The sequence below is a fragment of the Oncorhynchus nerka genome, linkage group LG9b (genome assembly GCF_034236695.1).
Source record: "Oncorhynchus nerka isolate Pitt River linkage group LG9b, Oner_Uvic_2.0, whole genome shotgun sequence".
Lineage (NCBI taxonomy): Eukaryota > Metazoa > Chordata > Actinopteri > Salmoniformes > Salmonidae > Oncorhynchus > Oncorhynchus nerka.
The window spans coordinates 42,570,423-42,591,953 of NC_088424.1; the positions used below are offsets into that span (position 1 = coordinate 42,570,423).

Genomic DNA, 21,531 nt, shown 5'->3' on the forward strand with positions numbered 1-21,531 from the left:
TCATTCTTAAATGATCACTCTCCTCGTGTAGTCGACTCACAGAGGGCACGGAGGAAGTTCTCCGATCGTCATCACTCTCCTCGTGTAGCCGACTCACAGAGGGCACGGAGGACGTTCTCCGGTCGTCATCACTCTCCTCGTGTAGTCGACTCACAGAGGGCACGGAGGAAGTTCTCCGATCGTCATCACTCTCCTCGTGTAGCCGACTCACAGAGGGCACGGAGGAAGTTCTCCGATCGTCATCACTCTCCTCGTGTAGTCGACTCACAGAGGGCACGGAGGACTTTCTCCGGTCGACATCACTCTCCTCGTGTAGTCGACTCACAGAGGGCACGGAGGACGTTCTCCGGTCGACATCACTCTCCTCGTGTAGTCGACTCACAGAGGGCACGGAGGACGTTCTCCGGTCGACTCACAGAGGGCACGGAGGACTTTCTCCGGTCGTCATCACTCTCCTCGTGTAGCCGACTCACAGAGGGCACGGAGGACTTTCTCCGGTCGTCATCACTCTCCTCGTGTAGTCGACTCACAGAGGGCACGGAAGATTTGGGTCCAAAATAGAGCAGAGGTGGAGAGAAACTAGCCAGTTCACCATAATTAAACCCCATAAAAGGAATACAGATTTACAGCACAGCTCTGCAACAGAAGTATAATTCCCGGTTTCTTCTCTGTGAGTAGAATGCAGATGAAAATCATTTCCATGTAGCATTTATATAATAATTGCTTGTCCCAGGTCTGCATCTTTACCTTTCCCTAGCATAAAAGCCTTGCATAAACACCAATAGATATGAATTTCTTAGTCAGATTATTATTTTTATATACTGTATATATAAACCCCAACAATGCAACAATGAAGAAAGGCAACTCACAGGAGTTAATTAGTCCAGGGGGTTTCAAACCTCTCCTTGGGGACCCCCAGCGAACCTGATTTCACTTTTTAACTAAACCATCAAGCCCTTGAATCAGGTGAATAAGGTGAATCAGGTGAATCAGGTGAATAAGGTGAATCAGGTGAATCAGGTGAATAAGGTGAATCAGGTGAATCAGGTGAATAAGGTGAATCAGGTGAATAAGGTGAATCAGGTGAATAAGGTGAATCGGGTGAATCAGGTGAATCAGGTGAATCAGGTGAATAAGGTGAATCAGGTGAGCTAGTTCAGGGCTATTATGAAACGTCTGAGGGTCTCCGAGGAGAGGTTTAATAACCATTGAGTTAGGCAATACAGCAGCACCAAGAGACCAGGGTAGTGAGGACAGCCTTAGGCTATGACATGTTGTGCTTCACCACAGCAACTCTTTTGATCTACAGGGTCCTCAACCTGTGACACGGTTGGTTGTGTGAAAATCCTGTTTATTAATAATGTTTCGTCCCAGTGGCAGGCACACCACATTATGTGTTTTTGTGTTCTACCATACTGTACATTGCAGGCACATCACAAAGGTTCCTATGACTACACAGGGCTGCCACACAGGGCTGCCACACAGGGCTGCCACACAGGGCTTCCACACAGGGCTGCCACACAGGGCTGCCACACAGGGCTTCCACACAGGGCTTCCACACAGGGCTTCCACACAGGGCTGCCACACAGGGCTTCCACACAGGGCTGCCACACAGGGCTGCCACACAGGGCTGCCACACAGGGCTTCCACACAGGGCTTCCACAGTACTATATGGGACATGGATGATTCCCACTGGACTGAATGCATTATAACTTCACAAAGTATATAGCAACGTTCACGTCACACATATTTCTCCACAGCCATATATGACGTACGAACCGTGGACCCTCACCGTTCGTCAACAGCTGCACAACCACATGACCTGAAAGTGGAAACTTCTAAATACAAAAGAAGACGTTTTTGAGGACATACTGCAGCTAGTTCCCAAGTCTGAGGGAGAGAACACAAAGGTAGATGAAAACACACACACACACACACACACACACACACACACACACACACACACACACACACACACACACACACACACACACACACACACACACACACACACACACACACACACACACACACACACACACACACACACACACACACACACACACACACACACACACACACACACACACACACACACACACACACACACACACACACACAACACACACACACACACACACACACACACACACACACACACACACACACACACACACACACACACACACACACACACACACACACACACACACACACACACACACACACACACACACACACACACACACACACACACACACACACACACACACACACACACACACACACACACACACACACACACACACACACACACACACACACACACACACACACACACACACACACACACACACACACACACACACACACACACACACACACACACACACACACACACACACACACACACACACACACACACACACACACACACACACACACACACACACACACACACACACACACACACACACACACACACACACACACACACACACACACACACACACACACACACACACACACACACACACACACACACACACACACACACACACACACACACACACACACACACACACACACACACACACACACACACACACACACACACACACACACACACACACACACACACACACACACACACACACACACACACACACACACACACACACACACACACACACACACACACACACACACACACACACACACACACACACACACACACACACACACACACACACACACACACACACACACACACACACACACACACACACACACACACACACACACACACACACACACACACACACACACACACACACACACACACACACACACACACACACACACACACACACACACACACACACACACACACACACACACACACACACACACACACACACACACACACACACACACACACACACACACACACACACACACACACACACACACACACACACACACACACACACACACACACACACACACACACACACACACACACACACACACACACACCAGAATATTATATTATGTTATTTTCCTCAGCACTACAGAAATAAATACTTTTCAATTTCCACGAATACTACTCTCCACACATAACCCCTACATCACAGTACACTGTGTTTGAAGGGGAGAACCAGTATAATAAGATGACTCTCTGCTTGAATAAGGACAGTATGCCAAGGAGGAGCTTTTGTACTGTACAAGTGGACAGAATTGCGTATGTCTGTGTCCGTGCGTACATGCGTGTGTTGTGGTTGCGGGGGGGGGGGGGGGGGGTCCTGTGTGAACTACCCAGCATGCCTTCTGTTCCTACCTGGAGACGACGAGGGGAAGAATGAGCATCTTTAACATCCTCATCAGGAGCTCTCCAGGAAACTGGAAATATTTCACCTCCTACGGAAACACAGAGGGGACACACAGAGCAGAGCAGGACGCTAGTTAAGGTAGATAGATACAGTAAGTATACAGTAGGTTGGGTATCCATTTACCTGAGAAACATCTGGAGCATCCCAAAAACATATTGTTACCTAAAACAATGAAGGTGTTTAAATGTTGCTTTCTCATATGTCAAGTGAAGGTTGATTGGTTGACGTCAACTATTTCGCTACTAATGTGAATATTTCAACACCATAGTGCCCTCAAAGCTCATCACTAAGCTAAGGACTCTGGAACTAAACACCTCCATCTGTGTCTGGATCCTGGACTTTCTGACGGGCCGCCCCAGGTGGTGAGGGTAGGTGGCAACACATCTGCCAAGCTGATCCTCAACAATGGAGCCCCTCACGGGTGCGTGCTCAGTCCCCTCCTGTACTCCCTGTTCACCCACGACTGTGTGGCCAGGCATGACTCCAACAACATCATTAAGTTTGCAGACGACACAACAGTGGTAGGCCTGATCACCGACAATGAAGAGACAGCCTATAGGTAGGAGGTCAGAGACCTGGCCGGGTGGTGCCAGAATAACAACCTCTCCCTCAATGTAACCAAGACTACAGAGATGATGGTGGACTACAGGAAAAGGAGGACCGAGCACACCCCCATTCTCATCGACAGGGCTGTAGTGGAACAGGTTGAGAGCTTCAAGTTCCTTGTTGTCCACATCACCAACAAACTAGAATGGTCCAAACACACCAAAACATTCGTGAAGAGGGCACGACAAAACCTATTCCCCCTCAGGAGACTGAAAAGATTTGGCATGGATCCTCAGATCCTCAAAAGGATCTACAGCTGCACCATCGAGAGCATCCTGACCGGTTGCATCACTTCCTGGTACGGCAACTGCTCGGCCTCCAACCGCAAGGCACTACAAAGGGTAGTGCATACGGCCCAGTATATCGCCGGGGCTAAACTGCCTACCATCCAGGACCCTACACCAGGCGGTGTCAGAGGAAGGCCCTAAAAATTGTTCTCAAGAGGGTTTCAGTAAATATATTGGTTGGGGTCAATTACCTACATCCACTACACAGGTCACGACCACTAGACGTGTTATTTACCAAGTGGTAATACAAGAGTACCGGGTAATTGCCATTGCAAAAGAGCCTGTATGGCACCATTCCTGATGAACAGATTGTGGTTTATAATCACATACTATAAGTTACAGCTACGGCTGCAGCTATAGCCTTCAGGTTGATGTCCATTGCAGTAATACACGACTGCAGTACATGTATTAATGGAGCCAAGTCGAACGTTCTTGATACAATGCATGATACATGTTGTCATATAGGTTTCAGCTTCTCGATGTCTCAACATGAGCAACGGAATATGCCCTTGGTGAAAAGAAACTGACATGAATAGTAACCATCACAACCACCATCACCATCATCATCATCAATATTGTCTTGTTTCGTCAGGAAAGAGTAACAAATTGTATTATCTGCATCCCAAATGACACACTATTTCCTATTTATGTGCACTACTTTTGACCACTATCCTATGGGTCTGGGCAAAAGTAGTCCACTATGTAGGGAATAGGGTGCCATTTGGGACGGGCCGTGTGTCCAGAGGGTTGTTTCCCTATAGCTCTTCATAGGTTCTCTATAGATCTTCATAGGTTCTCTATAGATCTTCATAAGTTCTCTATAGCTCTTCATAGGTTCTCTATAGATCTTCATAGGTTCTCTATAGATCTTCATAAGTTCTCTATAGCTCTTCATAGGTTCTCTATAGATCTTCATAGGTTCTCTATAGATCTTCATTTGTGTACATTGGTACAATAATTATACCCTTGCCATGCAAGTATAGTTGAGTAACCTGAAGAAAATAAAACAGCACTCCTGTGAGAAAAGCTTGGTGGAGAATAAGAGAGGTCTGTTAAGAGCAAAATGTCTGCCTGAGGAGAGAAGAGGTCTCTTAACAGAAGGATGACCCGCTGGGGATTAAACATGTTACGCCATGTGTCTGACTGTTACAGAATAACAATTGTTAATCTCTTTACTTTTAATGTTGATCTGTACTTCTATAGTTCACCATTTGCAACTCACAGGCAATACAGGCAGTCTTGTGTTTTTGTGTTGGTAAAATGTATCACCTAGGATAGAGAGATAGAGGTATAGTTAGGAAGAGGGAGAGCAGAGGGAGAAGGATAGAAGAGAGAGATAGAGAAAGGGAGGGAGGAAGAGGGTGGGAGGAAGAGGGAGGAAGGGAGAGAGAGAGAGAGAGAGCGAGCGAGAGAGAGAGGGAGAGAGGGAGAGCGAGAGCGCAAGGGAGAGTGGGGAGGGAGAGAGAGAGAGGGATGGAGAGGTAGAGCTAGAGAGAGAGAGAGAGACAGAGAGAGAGAGAGAGAGAGAGAGAGAGAGAGAGAAGGGGAGGTAGAGCGAGAGAGAGAGAACGAGAGAGAGAGAACGCGGGAGGGTGAGTGGGAGAAAGAGAGACAAAGCGAGAGGGGAGAGAGAGAGGGGGAGAGAGAGAGGGGGGTGAGGAAGGGAGGGAGAGAGAGAGAGGGGGGAGAGAGAAAGGGAAGGGAAGGGAGAGTGAGAGAGAGAACGAGAGAGAGAGAACGAGAGAGAGAGAAACGAGGGAGGGTGAGTGGGAGAAAGAGACAAAGCGAGAGGGGAGAGAGAGAGGGGGGGAGAGAGAGAGGGGGGAGGAAGGGAGGGAGAGAGAGAGGGGGAGAGAGAAAGGGAAGGGAAGAGAGAGAGAGAGAGAGAGAGAGAGAGGGATGAGAGAGAGAGGGATGAGAGGGAGAGAGCAAGGGAGAGGGGGGAGAGAGAGAGAGAGAGAGAGAGAGAGAGAGGGACTGGAGAGTGAGAGAGAGAGAGAGAGAGAGAGAGAGAGAGAATTTCCATAATTTGATTTTATATTTATTACATTTCTACTATTGACTGTTACCATTTTATTGTTATTATTTCTGTATTTAAATTTGTATTATTATTTACTACCATTTTATATTATTATTTGCTATCATTTATAATTTTGTTACAATGTATATTGTATACATTGTTGCTTTGGCAATATTGACACAATGTTTTTCATGCCAATAAAGCAGCTTGAATTTGAGAGAGAGACAGAGAGAGAGAGAGAGAGAGAGAGAGAGAGAGAGAGAGGATGAGAGAGAGGGATGAGAGAGAGAGAGAGAGAGATGGAGAGGGAGAGAGCAAGAGAGAGGGGAGGGGAGAGAGAGAGAATAGAGAGAGAGAGAGAGAGAGGGACTGGAGAGTGAGAGAGAGAGAGAGAGAGAGAGACAGAGAGAGAGAGAGAGAGAGAGAGAGGGATGAGAGAGAGAGGGATGAGAGAGAGAGAGAGAGAGAGAGAGAGAGAGAGAGACGGAGAGGGAGAGAGCAAGAGAGAGGGGAGGGGAGAGAGAGAGAGAATATAAATTTGAACACAATAAAACAATAAAACTGCTGAAGAGCTTTAGCTACGGTTTAGTATTAGGAAGGGGGGGTCAGAAAGAGAGGGAGGGGGAGAAAGGCAGGAGGAGAGGGAGAGCTTAGTTTGCCTTTTTTAGATCAGGATCACTGCAGTCAAATGTCAGGCTGATTAGTGTGTGTGTGTGTGTGTGTGTGTGTGTGTGTGTGTGTGTGTGTGTGTGTGTGTGTGTGTGTGTGTGTGTGTGTGTGTGTGTGTGCACAAACAGCTGGCATCGGGCCCTGGCATCTGCCGCCACAGGACAAACAGGCTGGCATGTGGCAAACACACACACAGTTATAGCTCCTTAATACAAATGTTAATGAATGAAAAACCCAGTGACATTCTAGGACGTTGATCCTTAATTCTTGATTATTCTTGATTACTAACACCTGCACCTGATGGTTCCTGTTGTCAAGGGCAATTCCACAATAACGGATGCCAAACAAAAAAACTTTGATTTCAAAATTTAACGAACCATTCAACTCTATTCACAAGCAGAATTTCCCAAAACTCTGTTAAATATCTGCTCCTAGTTAAGATTCAAAGATGTCTGCAAAAAAGAATTGGGTGTCAAAAATATATTTTGGTTATTGAAACACAGTAAGGGGCTCCCGAGTGGTGCAGCGGTCTAAAGCACTGGATATCAGCCCTGAGGCGTCACTATAGTACCTGGTTCGAATCCAGGCTGTATCACATCCGGCCATGATTGGGAGTCCCATCGGGCGACGCACAATTGGCGCCAGCGTCGTACGGGGTTAGGGTTTTTTCATCAACGGAATTTCATCATGGCTCCCTAATCTGCACTGCACAGAAATGCAATGATATGAATGTCGTTCTCTCTACATGCTGGTTCTCATGGGTCCTTTAACATAGAAATGACCTCATGCATCTGTTAGGGGAGTCAAGGGGCGGAGAAGTACTTAGAGCAGCTCAGAGGCTTTTAAAGTATTTTAAGTGGATATCTAGATTTGGGGAGATCAGGACTGAGTACCAAATGGCACCCTATTTCCTATATAGTGCACTACTTTTGACTAGAGCCCTATCGGCCCTGGTCAAAAAAAGTGCACTCTATAGTGGATAGGGTGCCATTTGGTACTCAGAGTTCAGTTTGAGCCCGTTGCTGTTAAAGGCATGACATGTCTTTCCAGTCTCTCAAATGAAGCAAATTAATCGGGTTAATCTGGCCAATAAAGGAATCCACAGATTATATTAGATTATCCTGCTGCCATAGACTAGACCAGAGCATTCTGAGTTTGAATTACACAGTGGGTAACATCGGTAAGCAAAGGAAAGAGCTGCAATAAGAGTCAAGCTGGGGAAGAACTACCCTTGTTATGGTGCATAGAAACCATTGCTATCGCTCTGTGTGAGAAACAAATACGAGAAATACGGAGCAAACAAACATTCAACTTTTCCTCCCTCGATATGTGTCTGATCCTGTAGACGTTGTACTGTACATTGTTTTACGTCAGGTCGTGTCACTCCTATGCAACGGACATGAGAGTGGGGGTGGGAGAGGGGATACGAAGAGTGGGATACGAAGAGTGGGGGTGGGAGAGGGGATACGAAGAGTGGGGGTGGGAGAGGGGGATACGAAGAGTGGGGGAGGGAGAGGGGATACGAAGAGTGGGATACGAAGAGTGGGGGTGGGAGAGGGGGATACGAAGAGTGGGATACGAAGAGTGGGGGTGGGAGAGGGGGATACGAAGAGTGGGAGGCGAAGAGTGGGGGTGGGAGAGGGGATACGAAGAGTGGGATACGAAGAGTGGGGGTGGGAGAGGGGATACGAAGAGTGGGATACGAAGAGTGGGGGTGGGAGAGGGGGATACGAAGAGTGGGATACGAAGAGTGGGGGTGGGAGAGGGGGGTGTAGGAGCGGGGGGTGGGAGAGGGGGATACGAAGAGTGGTGGTGGAAGAGTGGGGGTGGGGAGGGGGATACGAAGAGTGGTGGTGGAAGAGTGGGGGTGGGAGAGGGGATACGAAGAGTGGTGGTGGAAGAGTGGGGGTGGGGAGGGGGATACGAAGAGTGGTGGTGGAAGAGTGGGGGTGGGAGAGGGGGATACGAAGAGTGGTGGTGGAAGAGTGGGGGTGGGAGAAGGGGGTGGGAGAGGGGGATACGAAGAGTGGGATACGAAGAGTGGTGGTGGAAGAGTGGGGGTGGGAGAAGGGGGTGGGAGAGGGGGATACGAAGAGTGGTGGTGGAAGAGTGGGGGTGGGAGAAGGGGTGGGAGAGGGGATACGAAGAGCGGGATACGAAGAGTGGGGGTGGGAGAGGGGGTGGGAGAAGGGGATACGAAGAGTGGTGGTGGAAGAGTGGGGGTGGGAGAGGGGGATACGAAGAGTGGTGGTGGAAGAGTGGGGGTGGGAGAGGGGGGTGTAGGAGCGGGGGTGGGAGAGTGGGATACGAAGAGTGGGGGTGAAAGAGTGGGGGTGGGAGAGGGGATACAAAGAGTGGGGGTGGGAGAGTGGAGGTGGGAGAGGGGGGGTGTAGGCAGTGCACTGTGTACCTATCCACTCTTGAAAGGAGTCACTCCTCAACTCCTATTTGCTATACAATTCTGGCTATCCGTCCTGCCCTCATGACCATCCCATGTCCTAATCAGCCATTTTCTAACCACTATACCTCACAAGAGGTATAGTGAGAGAGAGAGAGAGCCATGCATTGGCTGAAATAACAGTATGATCTTGCTTACCACTCAAACATTTGCTTTGCTTTTCCTCCATAGTCCAGCCTAATCTATGTCAAATAATGCTACTGGATTCCCTACTACGACTGAGATTGTCTGTGTTTGAAGAGGATTTGGAACTGTAGAACTGTAGAACTGTAGAACTGTAGAACTGACCTAGGGGCCTTTGTCAAGGAGACCACAGCCATAACTGAAAGTGGGAAGGAAGCGCATGGCACAGTAACAACTACCAACCACATCCAACTTGGTCAGCCATGGAAACTAAGAAAGGACTGGATATTTCTGAGAGGCCATCTAGAGGAGGCTTGTGGTACTGTGGATCTATCTCCATCAGGTCGAGCAGAAAAACAGCACATTTGAAAAGGTATGTTTTTAACAAAAATTAATAGACAGAAGAGTAGCTATTGAGGAACTACAGAAAAACACAAACCTTCCCAAAGCACCAGAGAGCCCTCTTACACCATGTTGATTTTTCTCCTCCCCCACTATAATGTACTCTCCAGAGTCTCCTCCCCCACTATAATGTACTCTCCAGAGTCTCCTCCTCCACTATAATGTACTCTCCAGAGTCTCCTCCCCCACTATAATGTACTCTCCAGAGTCTCCTCCCCCACTATAATGTACTCTCCAGAGTCTCCTCCTCCACTATAATGTACTCTCCAGAGTCTCTCCCCCACTATAATGTACTCTCCAGAGTCTCCTCCCCACTATAATGTACTCTCCAGAGTCTCCTCCTCCCCACTATAATGTACTCTCCAGAGTCTCCTCCCCCACTATAATGTACTCTCCAGAGTCTCCTCCTCCACTATAATGTACTCTCCAGAGTCTCCTCCTCCACTATAATGTACTCTCCAGAGTCTCCTCCTCCACTATAATGTACTCTCCAGAGTCTCCTCCCCCACTATACTGTACTCTCCAGAGTCTCCTCCCCCACTATAATGTACTCTCCAGAGTCTCCTCCTCCACTATAATGTACTCTCCAGAGTCTCCTCCTCCACTATAATGTACTCTCCAGAGTCTCCTCCTCCACTATAATGTACTCTCCAGAGTCTCCTCCTCCACTATAATGTACTCTCCAGAGTCTCCTCCTCCACTATAATGTACTCTCCAGAGTCTCCTCCTCCACTATAATGTACTCTCCAGAGTCTCCTCCTCCACTATAATGTACTCTCCAGAGTCTCCTCCTCCACTATAATGTACTCTCCAGAGTCTCCTCCTCCACTATAATGTACTCTCCAGAGTCTCCTCCTCCACTATACTGTACTCTCCAGAGTCTCCTCCCCCACTATAATGTACTCTCCAGAGTCTCCTCCCCCACTATAATGTACTCTCCAGAGTCTCCTCCTCCACTATAATGTACTCTCCAGAGTCTCCTCCCCCACTATAATGTACTCTCCAGAGTCTCCTCCCCCACTATAATGTACTCTCCAGAGTCTCCTCCCCCACTATAATGTACTCTCCAGAGTCTCCTCCCCCACTATAATGTACTCTCCAGAGTCTCCTCCTCCACTATAATGTACTCTCCAGAGTCTCCTCCCCCACTATAATGTACTCTCCAGAGTCTCCTCCCCCACTATAATGTACTCTCCAGAGTCTCCTCCTCCACTATAATGTACTCTCCAGAGTCTCCTCCCCCACTATAATGTACTCTCCAGAGTCTCCTCCCCCACTATAATGTACTCTCCAGAGTCTCCTCCCCACTATAATGTACTCTCCAGAGTCTCCTCCTCCACTATAATGTACTCTCCAGAGTCTCCTCCCCCACTATAATGTACTCTCCAGAGTCTCCTCCCCCACTATAATGTACTCTCCAGAGTCTCCTCCTCCACTATAATGTATGTATGGAATGCATTTTAATTAACAGATGTGCCTTGTTAAAAGTTAATTTGTGGACATTCTTTCCTTCTCTATGCGTTTGAGCAAGTCAGTTGTGTTCTGACAATGTAGGGGTGGTACACAGAAGATTTGGTAAAATACCAAGTCCATATTATGGCAAGAACAGCTCAAATAAGCAAAGAGACACTACAGTCCATCATTACTTTAAGACATGAAGGTCAGTCAATACGGAAAATGTCAAGAACTTTGAAAGTTTCTTCAACTGCAGTAGCAAAAACCATCAAGCGCTATGATGAAACTGTCTCTCATGAGGACCGCCACAGGAAAGGAAAACCCAGAGTTACCTCAGCTGCAGAGGATAAGTTCATTAGAGTTACCAGCCTCAGAAATTGCAGCCTAAATAAATGATTCACCGAGTTCAAGTAACAGACACATCTCAACTGTTCAGAAGACACTGTGTGATGGTGTGGGGGTGCTTTGCTGGTGACACTGTCTGTGATTTATTTAGAATTCAAGGCACACTTAACCAGCATGGCTACAACAGCATTCTGCAGCGATACGCCATCCCGTCTGGTTTGTGCTTAGTGGGACTGTCATTTCTTTTTCAACAAGACAATGAACCAACACCACTCCAGGCTGTATAAGGGCTATTTGACCAAGAAGGAGAGTGATGGAGTGCTGCATCAGATGACTTGGCCTCCACAATCACCCGACCTCAACCCAATTGAGACGGTTTGGGATGAGTTGGGACCGCAGAGTGAAATAAAAGCAGCCATCAAGTGCTCAGCATATGTGGAAACTACTTCAACACTGTTGGAAAAGCATTCCAGGTGAAGCTGGTTGAGAGAATTCCAATAATGTGCAAAGCTGTCACTCAAGGCAAAGGTTGGCTACTTTGAAGAGCCAACCTTTGAGAGATATCCATGTTGTTTTGTAACTTCACAGTATTTTGTCCCTAAGAAACCTTGCTTTTCTAATATGATCCATTACTCTCTGCAGAGAGCCGGTCATCTTCGGATGTATACATGTATTTATATATAATGTATAGCGTCACATATGTAGGGTCTTAATTTGATCATCCTGTTGCAGGATAACTTTTTAACAAGGCTTCTGAAGTTTGTAACTTCGACTTTGAAATTTCTGACTTGATTTTCCTTTACGAAAATTGTATCAACCCTTTCAAAAAGATCCATAAATTATAATTAGCATAATAATTTGCATGTCTTGTTGCTGTAGGATTATTTTCCTGCTGTAGCAAACTGGCTCAAATTAAGATCCTACATCTAATCAAAATATTATTTTATTAGTCACATGCGCCGAATACAACAGGAATTCACCTTACAGTGAAATGCTTACTTACGAGCCCCTAACCAACAATGCAGTTAAAAAAATATGGATAAGAAGAAGAAATAAAAGTAACAAGTAATTAAAGAGCAGCAGTAAAAATAACAACAGAGAGTACAGAGTCAATGTCCGTGGCACTGGTTAGTTGAGGTAATATGTACATGTAGATATAGTTATTAAAGTGACTGTGCATAGATGACAACAGAGAGTACAGAGTCAATGTGTGGGGGCACCGGTTAGTTGAGGTAATATGTACATGTAGATATAGTTATTAAAGTGACTATGCATAGATGATAACAGAGAGTACAGAGTCAATGTCCGTGGCACCGGTTAGTTGAGGTAATATGTACATGTAGATATAGTTATTAAAGTGACTGTGTATAGATGACAACAGAGAGTACAGAGTCAATGTCCGTGGCACTGGTTAGTTGAGGTAATATGTACATGTAGGTAGAGTTATTAAAGTGACTATGCATAGATGATAACAGAGAGTACAGAGTCAATGTCCGTGGCACCGGTTAGTTGAGGTAATATGTACATGTAGGTAGAGTTATTAAAGTGACTGTGCATAGATGACAACAGAGAGTACAGAGTCAATGTCCGTGGCACTGGTTAGTTGAGGTAATATGTACATGTAGGTAGAGTTATTAAAGTGACTATGCATAGATGATAACAGAGAGTACAGAGTCAATGTCCGTGGCACCGGTTAGTTGAGGTAATATGTACATGTAGGTAGAGTTATTAAAGTGACTGTGCATAGATGATAACAGAGAGTACAGAGTCAATGTCCGTGGCACTGGTTAGTTGAGGTAATATGTACATGTAGGTAGAGTTATTAAAGTGACTGTGCATAGATGATAACAGAGAGTACAGAGTCAATGTCCGTGGCACTGGTTAGTTGAGGTAATATGTACATGTAGATATAGTTATTAAAGTGACTATGTATAGACGACAACAGAGAGTACAGAGTCAATGTCCGTGGCACTGGTTAGTTGAGGTAATATGTACATGTAGGTAGAGTTATTAAAGTGACTGTGCATAGATGACAACAGAGAGTACAGAGTCAATGTCCGTGGCACTGGTTAGTTGAGGTAATATGTACATGTAGGTAGAGTTATTAAAGTGACTGTGCATAGATGACAACAGAGAGTACAGAGTCAATGTGCGGGGTCACTGGTTAGTTGAGGTAATATGTACATGTAGGTAGAGTTATTAAAGTGACTATGTATAGATGACAACAACAGAGAGTACAGAGTCAATGTCTGTGGCACTGGTTAGTTGAGGTAATATGTACATGTAGGTAGAGTTATTAAAGTGACTGTGCATAGATGACAACAGAGAGTACAGAGTCAATGTGCGGGGTCACTGGTTAGTTGAGGTAATATGTACATGTAGGTAGAGTTATTAAAGTGACTACGCATAGATGACAACAGAGAGTAGCAGCGGTGTAAAAGAGGGGGGGGGGGGGTCAACGCTTGCCGAGCGGTAGCAGAGAGAACAGTCTATGACAATTATTTGGGCCTTCCTCTGACACCGCCTGGTATAGAGGTCCTTGATGGCAGGAAGCCCCGGTGATGTACTGGGCCGTTCGCACTTCCCTCTGTAGTTCCTTGCGGTTGGAGGCCGAGCAGTTGCCATACCAGGCAGTGATGCAACCAGTCGGGATGCTCTCAATGGTGCAGCTGTAGAACCTTCTGAAGATCTGAGGACCCATGCCAAATCTTTTCAGTCTCCTGAGGGGGAATAGGTTTTGTCGTGCCCACTTCACGACTGTCTTGGTGTGCTTGGACCATGTTAGTTTGTTGGTGATGTGGAACTTGAAGGAATTTGAAGTTCTCAACCTGCTCCATTGCAGCCCCGTCGATGAGAATGGGGGAGTGCTCTGTCCTCTGTATCAAATTATACATTCTTCTTGTTTAATTGCATCAATTATTATAATGACACACCGGTATACAACATAATGAGCCAATTTCTTGTTTCATTGCAGCAATTATTATGATGACACACTGGTACACAATTTCAAAGTTTATTTTCATAACACACAGGACTGATTGAATGTCGCACACTACATGTGTAACATTAGCACAGCTGATTGTGTACATTGTGTGCAGTAATTATCTTTGTAAAGGTAACTTGAACAGGATGCCCTCAAACTAATTACAGTAATTACAGTATATTCTGTCATGTATCTGATAAACATTGAATGTGTAGCGGGAAATGCTGCCGGCTGCAGCACGTCACCTACAGCGTGGGTACTGGTTAGGTATCCCGACCCGACCCGACCCGACCCAAACCCACCACTATCACCTGCAGCACGTCACCTACAGCGTGGGTACTGGTTAGGTATCCCGACCCGACCCAAACCCACCACTATCACCTGCAGCACGTCACCTACAGCGTGGGTACTGGTTAGGTATCCCGACCCGACCCGACCCAAACATCTGCCTTCCTCTCTGTGTCCCCATCAGCACTATACAAATACATTAAAAAAAGAACAAGCAAACAGCCAATAACACCAGTGTGCTGCGTTTTAGCCCATCTATGTGACTGACAGCAAAGCCTCAACAGCCACTAGCAATCCTAAATCTCATCAATTATCAGACCGATGAGAAGTCTGAGACAGAGGTGAAGTCTGAGACAGAGGTGAAGTCTGAGACCGATGAGAAGTCGCCTATTTTGTTCACAGACAGGACAAGTGAAGCCAAACAAATCCACAGGGACGGGATCCGGGATCCGGGATCCGTTGGCATTACCCAACAGCATGAATCACCACATGAGTTGAAGTGTCTGGAAGTGCTAGAATTTGTATATAATTTTTTGGGCTGAGCTATTTTGTAAACAGAAACAGTGTCTCTTTCCGTAAGTCAGTCTGAGCAGTGTCATCCTAGAGACAAGAGCCGTGAAGCACTGTAGCATCAGGTCTATAGCCGCTAAACTACAGCAGCCATTGGTAGTGCAACATTACTGAGCTCGTCTGTACAGCAACAGCTTATAGAGCTTATAGGTCCCCCTCTTTCTCTACCCACCTCAGTTCTCAAACACGTACTGTAACACTCACAGACCCAGCTGCAACACAAAACGTTCAAAAGACGTACTGTAACACTCACAGACCTAGCTGCAACACAAAACGTTCAAAAGATGATCTGTAACACTCACAGACCCAGCTGCAACACAAAACGTTCAAAAGACGTTCAAAAGGAGTTCTGTAACACTCACAGACCTAGCTGCAACACAAAACGTTCAAAAGACGTACTGTAACACTCACAGACCCAGCTGCAACACAAAACGTTCAAAAGACGTACTGTAACACTCACAGACCTAGCTGCAACACAAAACGTTCAAAAGACGTTCTGTAACACTCACAGACCCAGCTGCAACACAAAACGTTCAAAAGACGTTCAAAAGACGTTCTGTAACACTCACAGACCTAGCTGCAACACAAAACGTTCAAAACACGTACTGTAACACTCACAGACCCAGCTGCAACACAAAACGTTCAAAACACGTACTGTAACACTCACAGACCTAGCTGCAACACAAAACGTTCAAAAGACGTTCAAAAGGTGTCATTCAAACAATTCTGCTCACCCTTCAACCACACAGGGGAAATAAGGTTGGTATTGTCACTTGCTAGGACAACAATGTGGGTTATAGGTAGGTGGTGTGTTTTGGGGTATTTTTTTGGAGGACACTGAGGGGTGTTTTTCAGGGCTAGGGGACAGAGGGACCAGTGGACAGGGAGAACCAACAGGGGACAGAGGGACCAGTGGACAGGGAGGACCAACAGGGGACAGAGGGACCAGTGGACAGGAAGGACCAGCAGGGGACAGAGGGACCAGTGGACAGGGAGGATCAACAGGGGACAGAGGGACCAGTTGACAGGGAGGACCAGCAGGGGACAGAGGGACCAGTGGACAGGGAGAACCAACAGGGGACAGAGGGACCAGTGGACAGGGAGGACCAACAGGGGACAGAGGGACCAGTGGACAGGAAGGACCAGCAGGGGACAGAGGGACCAGTGGACAGGGAGGACCAACAGGGGACAGAGGGACCAGTTGACAGGGAGGACCAGCAGGGGACAGAGGGACCAGTGGACAGGGAGGACCAACAGAGGACAGAGGGACCAGTGGACAGGGAGGACCAACAGAGGACAGAGGGACCAGTGGACAGGTAGGACCAACAGGGGACAGAGGGACCAGTGGACAGGGAGAACCAACAGGGGACAGAGGGACCAGTGGACAGGGAGGACCAGCAGGGGACAGAGGGACCAGTGGACAGGGAGGACCAACAGAGGACAGAGGGACCAGTGGACAGGGAGGACCAACAGAGGACAGAGGGACCAGTGGACAGTGAGAACCAACAGGGGACAGAGGGACAAGTGGACAGGGAGGACCAACAGGGGACAGAGGGACCAGTGGACAGGGAGGACCAACAGGGGACAGAGGGACCAGTGGACAGGTAGGACCAACAGGGGACAGAGGGACCAGTGGACAGGGAGAACCAACAGGGGACAGAGGGACCAGTGGACAGGGAGGACCAACAGGGGACAGAGGGACCAGTGGACAGGGAGAACCAATAGGGGACAGAGGGACCAGTGGACAGGAAGGACCAGCAGGGGACAGATGGACCAGTGGACAGGGAGGACCAACAGGGGACAGAGGGACCAGTGGACAGGGAGGACCAGCAGGGGACAGAGGGACCAGTGGACAGGGAGGACCAACACGGGACAGAGGGACCAGTGGACAGGGAGGACCAGCAGGGGACAGAGGGACCAGTGGACAGGGAGAACCAACAGAGGACAGAGGGACCAGTGGACAGGGAGAACCAACAGGGGACAGAGGGACCAGTGGACAGGGAGGACCAACAGGGGACAGAGGGACCAGTGGACAGGTAGGACCAACAGGGGACAGAGGGACCAGTGGACAGGGAGGACCAACAGGGGACAGAGGGACCAGTGGACAGGGAGGACCAGCAGGGGACAGAGGGACCAGTGGACAGGGAGGACCAGCAGGGGACAGAGGGACCAGTGGACAGGGAGGACCAGCAGGGGACAGAGGGACCAGTGGACAGGGAGGACCAACAGAGGACAGAGGACCAGTTGACAGGGAGGACCAACAGAGGGTTTTAGGGATAGTGGAGGGGTGGGGGGTTGAGAGGGTATGGGAACAGGAGACCCAGGTGTTTCTGGAACAGAGTACTTCTAACTGTAGGTGTGAGGGAACAGGGTCCTTTAGGGACGGTGGGGGAGGGAACAGGTCCTTTAGGGAGGGTGGGGCGAGGGAACAGGGTCCTTTAGGGACGGTGGGGCGAGGGAACAGGTCCTTTAGGGAGGGTGGGGCGAGGGAACAGGTCCTTTAGGGAGGGTGGGGCGAGGGAACAGGCCCTTTAGGGACGGTGGGGCAAGGGAACAGGTCCTTTAGGGAGAGTGGGGCGAGGGAACAGGTCCTTTAGGGACGGTGGGGCGAGGGAACAGGTCCTTTAGGGAGGGTGGGGCGAGGGAACAGGTCCTTTAGGGATGGTGGGGCGAAGGAACAGGTCCTTTAGGGACGGTGGGCGAGGGAACAGGTCCTTTAGGGAGGGTGGGGCGAGGGAACAGGTCCTTTAGGGAGGGTGGGGCGAGGGAACAGGTCCTTTAGGGAGGGTGGGGCGAGGAACAGGGTCCTTTATGGAGAGTGGGGCGAGGGAACAGGTCCTTTAGGGAGAGTGGAGCGAGGAACAGGTCCTTTAGGGACGGTGGGGCGAGGAAACAGGTCCTTTAGGGAGGGTGGGGCGAGGGAACAGGTCCTTTAGGGAGGGTGGGGCGAGGAACAGGTCCTTTAGGGAGAGTGGGGCGAGGGAACAGGTCCTTTAGGGAGGGTGGGGTGAGGGAACAGGTCCTTTAGGGAGAGTGGGGCGAGGGAACAGGTCCTTTAGGGACGGTGGGGCGAGGGAACAGGTGCTTTAGGGAGGGTGGGGCGAGGGAACAGGTCCTTTAGGGAGGGTGGGGCGAGGAACAGGTCCTTTAGGGAGAGTGGGGCGAGGGAACAGGCCCTTTAGGGACGGTGGGGTGAGGGAACAGGTCCTTTAGGGAGAGTGGGGCGAGGAACAGGTCCTTTAGGGAAGGTAGGGATAACTATTGAAGGGAGGGTTTTGGTTGGGGGAGGGAACAGGTCCTTTAGGGAGGGTGGGGCGAGGGAACAGGTCCTTTAGGGAGGGTGGGGCGAGGGAACAGGGTCCTTTATGGAGAGTGGGGCGAGGGAACAGGTCCTTTAGGGAGAGTGGGGCGAGGGAACAGGTCCTTTAGGGACGGTGGGGCGAGGAAACAGGTCCTTTAGGGAGGGTGGGGCGAGGGAACAGGTCCTTTAGGGAGGGTGGGGCGAGGGAACAGGTCCTTTAGGGAGAGTGGGGCGAGGGAACAGGTCCTTTAGGGAGGGTGGGGTGAGGAAACAGGTCCTTTAGGGAGAGTGGGGCGAGGGAACAGGCCCTTTAGGGACGGTGGGGTGAGGGAACAGGTCCTTTAGGGAGAGTGGGGCGAGGGAACAGGTCCTTTAGGGAAGGTAGGGATAACTATTGAAGGGAGGGTTTTGGTTGGGGGAGGGAACAGGTCCTTTAAGGACGGTGGGGCGAGGGAACAGGTCCTTTAGGGAAGGTAGGGATAACTATTGAAGGGAGGGTTTTGGTTGGGGGAGGGAACAGGTCCTTTAGGGACGGTGGGGCGAGGAAACAGGTCCTTTAGGGAAGGTAGGGATAACTATTGAAGGGAGGGTTTTGGTTGGGGGAGGGAACAGGTCCTTTAGGGACGGTGGGGCGAGGGAACAGGCCCTTTAGGGACGGTGGGGCGAAGGAACAGGTCCTTTAGGGACAGTGGGGCGAGGGAACAGGTCCTTTAGGGACGGTGGGGCGAGGGAACAGGTCCTTTAGGGACAGTGGGGGAGGGAACAGGTCCTTTAGGGACGGTGGGGCGAGGGAACAGGTCCTTTAGGGACGGTGGGGTGAGGGAACAGGTCCTTTAGGGACGGTGGGGCGAGGGAACAGGTCCTTTAGGGAAGGTAGGGATAACTATTGAAGGGACAGTTTTGGTTGGGGGAGGGAACAGGTCCTTTAGGGGCAGTGGGGCGAGGGAACAGGTCCTTTAGGGACGGTGGTGCGAGGGAACAGGTCCTTTAGGGACGGTGGGGATAACTATTGAAGGGACGGTTTTGGTTGGGGGAGGGAACAGGTCCTTTAGGGACAGTGGGGGAGGGAACAGGTCCTTTAGGGACGGTGGGGATAACTATTGAAGGGACGGTTTTGGTTGGGGGAGGGAGGGAACAGGTCCTTTAGGGACGGTGGGGCGAGGGAACAGGTCCTTTAGGGATGGTGGGGATAACTATTGAAGGGACGGTTTTGTTTGGGGGAGGGAACAGGTCCTTTAGGGACAGTGGGGGAGGGAACAGGTCCTTTAGGGACAGTGGGGCGAGGGAACAGGGTTCTTTAGGGACGGTGGGGCGAGGGAACAGGTCCTTTAGGGACGGTGGGGCGAGGGAACAGGTCCTTTAGGGAAGGTAGGGATAAATATTGAAGGGAGGGTTTTGGTTGGGGGAGGGAACAGGTCCTTTAGGGACGGTGGGGCGAGGGAACATGTCCTTTAGGGAAGGTAGGGATAACTATTGAAGGGAGGGTTTTGGTTGGGGGAGGGAACAGGTCCTTTAGGGACGGTGGGGCGAGGGAACAGGTCCTTTAGGGAAGGTAGGGATAACTATTGAAGGGAGGGTTTTGGTTGGGGGAGGCAACAGGTCCTTTAGGGACGGTGGGGATAACTATTGAAGGGAGTTGTTTTGGTTGGGGGAGGGAACAGGACACCCTGCAGGTGCTAGTTTGACACTGACCTGGTCTGAGAGCTGCTTTCCCCGCAGGTGGAACCCCATCATGCAGCCAATGACAACGGCCAACACAGACAGGATGAGGAGCCCGTTCTGCGCACACACATTCTTTACCCGACCCCAAACCTCCGAAAAGTTCACCGCCATCCTTACTCCCACGTAAAGTCCTCCACAGTCCCTGGCCGGTCACTCACTCCACCAGAGTCCCTGGCCGGTCACTCACTCCACCAGAGTCCCTGGCCGGTCACTTCACTCAGCCATAAAGAGCAAGGTCTATATGGGACACGCGACAGACCGGACGGCAGGAGACGGAAAGATAGAAGACGGGGGAGGAGATATGGAAACAGAGAGCCTTGGAGAGAAGGGAGGGACTGAAGAATGAAAGTGAGAAAAAATACTGAATTGGGGAAGAGATGGATTGAGAGAAAAGGGAGTAGGTGGAGGAAGTAGAGGTTGGCCAAAACAAAGGGAAGAAGGTAGTAGTTGTCCTCCTCGGATAAAGCACTTTAGGGGGTTTCTGCGATGAAGCTCTCTCTATCATTCCACACGGGACTAAGAGCATCACACTTTCCAGGCACACACACGGTATTTCTCTCTCTCTCTGCTCTCTCTCTCCCTCTTCTCTCTATTCTCTCTATCCTCTCTCTATCCTCTCTCTCTCTCTCTCTCTCTCTCTCTCCAGTAGGGGGCTCTGGTGACAGCTGGCAGTACTGTCCTCAGGGTTAATACATTAGATCCTATTAGGAGCGGCCATGACGAGCTATGCACACACACACACACACACACACACACACACACACACACGCATACACACATGCAAACACACACTTCGCTGTGCTGCATTACTGGGATATCAGCAGGATGGATTAAAGACCTACCAACAATTGGACAGAGGATTGTTCCAACAACAACGAGTGTAAAACAACTGGCCTGGGTAGGGGAAGAG

The 21,531-nt window shown here is 49.3% G+C and overlaps 1 protein-coding gene across 2 annotated transcripts in view; it reads right to left on the reverse strand.

Annotated features, from left to right (window-relative positions):
• The window catches only part of slc1a7a (solute carrier family 1 member 7a), a 76,452-nt gene extending 55,315 nt beyond the window's left edge, over positions 1-21,137 (reverse strand). The window contains exons 1-2 of one of the 2 annotated variants that reach the window (XM_029646210.2): positions 20,592-21,137; positions 3,341-3,420 (exon numbers count right to left, since the gene is read on the reverse strand). In XM_029646210.2, coding sequence (XP_029502070.1) covers positions 3,341-3,420; positions 20,592-20,732 — 221 coding nt within the window. In that variant the 5' untranslated portion in view covers positions 20,733-21,137. Of the gene's footprint in view, positions 1-3,340; positions 3,421-7,545; positions 7,727-20,591 lie in introns of those variants that run through there. The other variant, XM_065013738.1, reaches the window with a different exon arrangement.
• Positions 21,138-21,531: the final 394 nt, after the last annotated feature.